At 33.2% G+C, this 8,579-nt stretch overlaps 1 protein-coding gene across 1 annotated transcript; it reads right to left on the reverse strand.

The window, feature by feature from the left end:
• Positions 1 to 206: 206 nt before the first annotated feature.
• On the reverse strand, positions 207 to 7,000 carry Cipc (Clock interacting protein circadian). The gene is made up of 2 exons (XM_073077362.1): positions 6,814 to 7,000; positions 207 to 2,611 (listed from the first exon to the last, which is right to left on the reverse strand). Exons 1-2 carry the CDS (start codon positions 6,845 to 6,847, stop codon positions 2,223 to 2,225), a joined length of 423 nt encoding a protein of 140 aa, XP_072933463.1. The 5' UTR covers positions 6,848 to 7,000; the 3' UTR covers positions 207 to 2,222.
• Positions 7,001 to 8,579: the final 1,579 nt, after the last annotated feature.

Consider the following 8,579-nt stretch of genomic DNA (forward strand, 5'->3'; position numbering starts at 1 on the left):
TGTCTCCCTTACCACACCCTTCAAACCGGAACACAGAAGCGCCTAACACTGCTGTTATTAGGTAGAAATAGGTGTGGCGGTGGTGCCGCTGGAGTCGAACCACAAAGGGTTCTACCACCCTCTTAATATTTAATTAATTGATTAGGATTATTTAATTGTAGGTATTTAAAGGACTGTTTACATCACATTGTAACTAAAACGACATGTTTAATTTTGAAAGACTAGTTTATTTTCAAATCTTACTTATAATCTAAATCTTATGCCACAAATAATTAAAACAAACAATAACTAAGAAGTCTTAAAATTAATAGTTAAGCATGTAAATACACAGGGAGATTGTGCAATAAATTATATTTTAAATTAACACTCATAAGGAATTTACCGAAATTCTTCTCCCTTTAAAATTTGGTCAAATTACTCAATTTAGATCACATACAACACAGGCCCTCTTGCAATTTCAAAGCGATATTCTTATAAATTGATATAAGGTACTATGTAAGAACCTAATAAGGTTTTTTGTCATCACTGGATAATTTGTTTACACCAATCGCGATATAAATATGGTAATTGATATTTTTATTTATATCAACAAACAATATTTTATCCGTAACTCAATTATATACTATAAACATTTTTCTTTATTTAAAATTGGAAATAACAAATCAATATTTATAAGCTTAGTTATGAAAGTTAATAAATAGTTTTAAATTAATCCTTAGCGACGCCTGTGCCGTTGTGACAAAAATAATACTTAAAATATAAATTTTGTGAATGTTTTATCGAAATTACATGAACTACTAGGTACTTTAAAATGAACACAGTGATTGGTAGATCTGTGCATTAATAACTACATTCTATTAAATGCATCTAAAGTAATAAAAAGTGGCGAAAAACTAAACTACATACATAATAAAGGACGAGGTATATGTAAGCTAACGGGTATTTTCCAAAACTGTACAATTACAAAATAACAATATGTTTAGATTTTACAGTAGGTAAGTATTACAATAATTAGCAAGTATTTAACATTTTTTGTTAAGTATGCAGTATTTTTAGAGAGAGTTAGGTATTTTATAGGTTCCTATCTAAATTTAAAACTAATAATGATAACGTAGATTTTTTACTCCTGGGAGTTATATTTTTACAGATGGAATATTCAAATTATGATCTATTTTCCTAAGTTTTCAATACGAAAAAAAAATCGAATATTAATGTATTGTTTATGGTCATAGATTAGTTTCTATGTTTATGGTATAAAATCATTGAAATTTAAAAAAGACAATATTTTAAAACATACATAGACAATCAGTCAGTTTATATATTTCTTGCTGTTTTCGTAAGTGTTTTCGTATTGAAACTCAAAGGGCCTCAGTTAATGTTTCATGATTTCGATTGACTATGAGTATGAGATCTATTCAGTCACATAATATATGAGTTATTTTGTTATACAGCGAATAATTCCATAACAATATGATGATCAATCAAATTGTCAGTTACATATTTCATAAATTATTTGATACAAAACTTATTTTATTTACCAATATGACTTACGTGTGCTGTTCCTGTACGATTAACATAAATTTTTAGTTAATTTTCAACATTGACGACCGAATTTGCCAACTATTTGTGTATAATTTTGAGATTTAATAATAATACAATAAAGTTTAAACATTAAACAGCCTCATATTACAACCTCATAATAATAGGTATATTATGATTACAACAAGAAGTATTCTTACATTAACCACAACATTTTCAAAGACACTGCATTTAAATATTATTGCAGGAAGGTAAAGCTAAAACAATTTTAATATTTTCGAAAAGGTTTTCAATTTACCTTCACAATAAGTAGTGAAATCGCTATCCATGACGCCTTGCGATAAATGACGTAAACGCGACTCATTTTTTTAAAAAGCTCATAAAGGACAGTCAGCCGCTTTTTATCTTAACACATCATACATTATGAATATAAGACAATACACTTCACTAATCACTAACAATAAGATTTTTTAATTTAAACGCAACAATCCAATCATTCAATGACAATCAGATTTTGAATTTTACTCCAATTCAAAGTCAATAATACTTCAGCACTTAAAAATACGACACAATGCGATCAAAACAAAATGAATAATTACAAAAACAGCGCAGTCACAACGTTTCAACCATACATACATTATTCATTCGTTTCACGATAACTGAAACGTGTCAAGCTCAGGCATTTACACCTTGGGCTCTACTTTCAGGGGCAGACTTTTGTTTTCCACGGATTGTACTTGCGCCTGTGATTGCGCTTGCGCTCGTGCCAAAGTGTGAAGGCGGACGTGCTCGAGATACCGCTGCCTGTTTTCAGGGTTGTTCATGACGGAAGCGACGAATTCTGAAGTCTCTTTTTGCAATGCAATTATCTTCTGTTGAATTACTCTGTTTTTGTGCATGAGGGCGATTGTTTTCCATGCTAGTTCTAGGATGACGCGATTTTGGGCGGCCTTGTCCACTTGCGGTGGGCAGGGCGGTGCAACAGTGGTTACAATATTTGGAGACATCGGCGAAGCTAGCCACTGTAGTCTCTGCATCCGTCTTGCCTCGCGCAAACGAGTTATCTGCGATCCTGGAACAAGTAAAAAGTTTCATAAGACATCGTAGATATATTACAAAGTTAAAATATATATTTTACAGATTAAAGTAACGTAGGTAGTATTTGATAGGATATCGTATAATAAAACGTGTTACTCTGATAACCATAACACGCTCTAGTGATTTAGCGGAGATTTATGCACAATTACCTACTTATTTTACGTAATAAAGTAGATAACTTGTGTAACCTACGAAACAATATGCGACTAATAATCTGTAGGTACCTAATAATGTTATTTTCGACGTGTTGTTTATCAACACCGTATTATGTCTGGTACTAATCTAAGTGCTCAATTGTGCCTACAAATATCTAATTTTATACTCCACGTCAGCCGTAAGGCACGTTCAAGTTGTTCCAAAAATAAATATTAACAACGTGGTTAATTCAATTCACGAACAGTACCTTTAGTATGAGTTTTTACGTTTTTACAAAAATTACTGTTTTTGGTTTTTGTTTACGTATTTCTCATATATCATAAATATAATTATATCATAAATAATCAATATCAAAAATATAATTCTCATAAATGTATGGGCAAATACGTAAACAAGTACGAAAACAGTTTAGTAAAAACGTAAAAAGTCATACTAAGGGTACAGACACGAACGTCTTTCGTTGCATTAAAAAAACGTGTCAAGTTCAGTCACGTGGCAATAGCGCGTGTTCGAAAAGCGAGTGCCAACAAAAACGCGACACTTGTTGTCGCCACGTGAGTCAACAACAAAGCTTGCAGGTCTGACTAGAGCTTATGTACAAGGTATTTATTACAAAAGGGTTTAACTGTCCAAAACGATGATATACTGGCTTGGAATTCAATTTCTCATTGGAGGATAAGTATCAAATTCGTTAACAAAAGTTATATGGATTTTAGATATAAATGATAATTTTTTTGGTCATTATTTAAATTAAAGAAAAAACATGAGAAAACCAATACGCATGACAGTTCCTTAAAGAAAGTTCGGAGAGGTGTGTAAAGTCCACTAATCCGTACTTAGCCAGCACGATGGACTATGTCCTAAACCCTTGTCATTATGAACCCCGTGCCTGGTTGAGGCAAAAATGGGTGGATGATGACTCCAAGCGCTGTCTGTGTGTGTGATACATTGTTATCCAGACGTTAGAATACGTCCTACGCCTTTGTTGTTCGAAACGTGATCTTTATCTTCTCGGCGCACGTGGTCTAGCTTTATGCTCTTATTATTATCACCACGAAGCATAAACTTCGTCACATAACATTTATAGTCATCGCTTTAAAGCTGCGCCCACAACACTGCGTTATTATTGATATTGTGAATGTTTTTGGGAAATGTTACGTCATCTTCACAATTCTCAACTCACAGGTCAGTCTAAGGGATATTTCTATTCGTGTCCGCGGATCTGGTCTTGATTATAACATTCTTACCAAAAGATCAGAGTGCTAAAACACGAGCGTCTTTAAATACATGCGGCATAACTATAGTTTCGGTAGTTATCATTTAAATTGCATTATGTTGTTGCGCCCACCTGCATGTGATAATTTTACATTAGAATAGACAATCACGTTCTTTGAAACGCTTTTATAATACCTGGTTCTACGTATTATATCGTCAAACTCGTTAGTCGTATTATTGTCCTCTCGCTGTACCACGGTACAAATATCTATATCCTTATACTGTGGCTGTACACTGGTCTCCTCTCAGAGTGAGAAGGGTTTAGGCTATCCACCACGCTGGCCAAATGCTGATTGGTAAACATATAATTTTATTCAAAAATCTCGTAGGCATTTAGGAGATTCCGTTAACGAATTTGCACAACATAACTTCTAAAAATCGGTGACCCTGGGATCTGTTCATTAGATTGAGAAGCCAAAATCACTATTTTAACACTGCATTTTTTCTACATCTACATTACAGGTTTTTACAGGTATTTTCCAACGTAATTAACTATGTCACGGTTTGAGTGGTTTTATCACTTCTAACGGAAGATGTTCTTGTCAGTTGACGTCAAATTACGCGTATCATTAATAATCGTGACGTAAGAACACGTCCAACTACTAACGATGAAAGAACAATTAAACAACGTGACGTGTTGGTAGACATATGTACATGTATAATGTATCGCATAGATATGTATCTTCGTAAAGCTGAACTTTATCGATTTATCGTATTCGTAATCTTAAATTCTATTGTTATGAAGCTAACGCTACTAAGCCTCAGGATTTAATACCACTTTACGATGACAAGCCGTGAATAATTACATTTTGAACAGTTAGAATAATGGGTTTGAATGGTAGTAAAATCCTTCACGGTTCGACTCGAAAGCAACACCAACATTCCTGATTTCACCCAATAAAAGTAGTGAGCTCTGCTATGTACGAGTTTCAATGACATGGTTATGGAAAGTTACCTAAAATATGTATTTTAACTTAGTTCTTAGGGCACGTACTGTCCATCTCCGATACCTTTCATTCTACCCGGAAGTGAATGCAGATGATTTTATGTTATGGTAATAGTGACCCACCATCATATAAATAGCATATTCCTTGACTATTTCTATTTCCTAACACACAATTACAATGTAATATTTCTATGTTTCGCTTTGATTAATTGTTGAAACATAGGAATATTCATAGTACCAGCGTTTCTAAAGTAAGCCATGATCTAATACAGCGTTTATATGTATACTTCCTTATCGATGGAGGTGTGGGGCGTTGAGTAGACGGTCGGTGAATGACCTGTCATCACACCGTTGTATGTAAGTGTGCGTTATATTAAAGTTATATTTACTTATACTTAAGGTGTTATCCTATGCTATTGTTCCTTGTACTTGTATCTAGATTATTCTGTTTTATGTAACTAGCAAACGAGCTTGCAGTCTACCTTTTTTATAATATAGGAGTAGCAAACGAGCGTGCAGTCCACCTGATGGTAAGTGGCTACTGCCGCCCATGGACATCTGTAATCAACCCCAAATAGGATTACATATTCCTACCAGAGGTCGGCCACCGATGCGCCGGTACCGCAGAGGACTAAGCTGGAACGCCTCGTATAAGTTATTTTTGTAATAAAGTTTCTAATTTACAGTATTTTTACTACGTCTAAATTATTAAATCCAGTTTAATCCAATCTACTCCAATATAGTTTCCCTAAACATAAGAATAAACTGAATTACGAGTTTTAATATTACTTAAAATTAAATAATACATAACTTTATATTTGGCTACAAAATTGACACGTAACTTTTACTAGTACCATGGTAAATGACCTAACAATGCTTTTACGGTTTCTCCTTGACACTTCGTGGAAGGTAAGCTCAGGTTGATTATGAAACGTGTATTGAAGACTTATACTAACATTGTTTAACGTGAAATTCCTCATGGCCTCATTCACAGCGGTTCTTTTGTTTAGGTTTAAGCCCCTTATTTCGAAGTTTGTGAAGTCTTTAAAACGATATTTTGAAGAATTTACTTTACGTATATAAAAGTATACTTAAGTAATTTATATTTGACTGAAATTTAAGCAATATAAATTTTTCTAATTACATAACCAACAATCTTTGAAAGACAGGCTTTTTTCTCTTTTATTCATATAAATACCGGTACCCCACATTACACCACTACAATCTGCACATTTGAAGGTAGAACCCAAAAGCTTCTCTGAGGCTATCTTAATCAAATGTAGAATATCTAATGCAAAAACAAGTAATTACATACAAAATGTTGCAATAAGCGCTGTATTTATATGATACATACAGGAAGTTACACAACAAACTGTTATTAGTTTTTTACTTTTATTTTTATATGGTAGTACGTACGGTTGAGTACGCATCATATGTATACTAATTTGTAATACAACTTTTGAATAGAAGTCACACAAAACACAGGCCTACATTTTTATATTTATGTTAATCAGTAAAAATACGTAAAAACGTGTTAAATAAGTTCTTTAACGAGTTTTTATCTATTTTGAACTGTTTTTTCATTAGATATTTCTTTTTATTCACACTTACAGTTACAAGGCTAGATGGTAAATACAATAAATAATCGAGCACTTTCAATATTTTCTTTATCACTATATCGGTAAATACACTACTTAAACAATTTAATAATAACAATGACTTTTCATTGTTTGCGGTAGGTCAGTTGTTAGTAGGCCCGAGTTAATATTACTAAAAACAAGAATATAAATAGCACCAACCTTTCTTGAATTTCCTTCCGCGTTTCTCACACATGTTGTTACACAGTTTGGTAGAAGCACAACACTCAAAGATGAACCGATATTCGGTATCGAAACAGTTATTACGACGAGAAAACAATGGACGCGTGCGAACCGATTGAGCTCCGAACGTAGAATGTCGTTGAGTGCTAAACGGCGGTATGAAATCGAAGGCTTGTCTCGTGTCGTACCGCGAGAAGTCAGAGTGAGATGGAAAGTTGTATTGTCATGCGAAAATTTGCATTACCATAGTAGACGGAAAGTGTCAACGTTTGCCCTATAGGTATGTGTTTATTGTTTTACGGCGTCTGGAGCGCGAACAACGTTTAAACGAGGAATTCCAGAAATTAGCATATTAACTTGAATTGTTAATAGTATAACAGGCACAACTTTATTATAATAATATTAAGTACGTAAAGTACGTTTTAACATAATACTAAACACTAGGACCCATGTACTTAATATCAATAGCGAACCATTTGGAGCTTTATAAATATGCACTTTGATAAGAACAGCGTAGATGCATTATTACGTACTACGTACGTTACAGCTACGGTACGTCATAATTATAGCACGCTATATACGCTATAGCATGTACGTATATTCATTGCCTTATTTTAGTATGTTAATTTTGGGTATCATATAAACACAACACTTGGTTACTCTTCATTATTGTTACATTACTTTAATAGACAATATTATAAATAAATAATTCCTCCTATATTTAGGGGTAAATCTCCCATTCTTGAGCTGGTAACCCGATGACGCGGCGGCTTCCCCTCCCTCCTCGAATCCCCCTGACACCTCGTAAATGAGCACGTGTTTTCGTTGACAACTTTTATAGCTATCTGCAAAGAGAATATTACCGTTTTACGAGAGCTCTTTGTAGATGCAATCAGCCTTGTGATGGGGTAGCCAGTGGTAGGGTTAGTGGTATGATGATGGTAGGGTGGCAAATGATGGTGGTTAGACGGTTAATAGTAGTAGGAAGATAGTACCTAGATGGTAGGTCCGACATAAATAGAGCACAGTTCCTTAAGAAGAGTTATAGATATTTAATTTATTATAATATAAAATCATTATGTCTTTAACAGCTGCTACATGTAATGTGTAATCCCTGTCTGATAGAAACTTTAGTTCGAAATATGTTTTGTAACCGTTTGTTATATTAATATTGTTTTACTCACTTTACAATTATGTATTCATATTTGTACACTATATGAATAAATATTTGCTACTTCCATATACTGTATGAGTAGGCGGATTGCATGATATTTTACAATTTATTTCGATAAAATAAAATTGCTAGAAATATTTCGTTTGCATTAGATTGTAACGTGACGTAACGTCAATTTCCGACAGAAGATAAGGCACGTGTCGGGATGGACAAATTATTGGACGCTATAATTATTATAAATTGACATACGAATAGTTGCTTAATAGAATTTTCATGTATTAATTTTTTGCTCTACAATCTGATGGCTTTTCTTATTCCCTAGGAACATTTATATTATGCCTGATTGTTTTACAAATTACAATTATTAGTACTCCTAATTCTAGCAATTTAGTTACAATTTTGAATCACTTGAGGATATTTAAAACAACAGAATTCTGTGAACTAAAACATTGTATCTACTGAATAACTTATTGGCAGCATAAACGTGATGGTAGCACGTAAATTAGCTAAAATATACCAATAAAATTATTATTAAATACAAAATATACAAACAATAATAGAATGTATTCCA

The sequence above is a fragment of the Epargyreus clarus genome, unplaced genomic scaffold (genome assembly GCF_041222505.1).
Source record: "Epargyreus clarus isolate Ecla_fem2 unplaced genomic scaffold, WU_Ecla_fem_2.2 ptg000010l, whole genome shotgun sequence".
Classification (NCBI taxonomy): domain Eukaryota; kingdom Metazoa; phylum Arthropoda; class Insecta; order Lepidoptera; family Hesperiidae; genus Epargyreus; species Epargyreus clarus.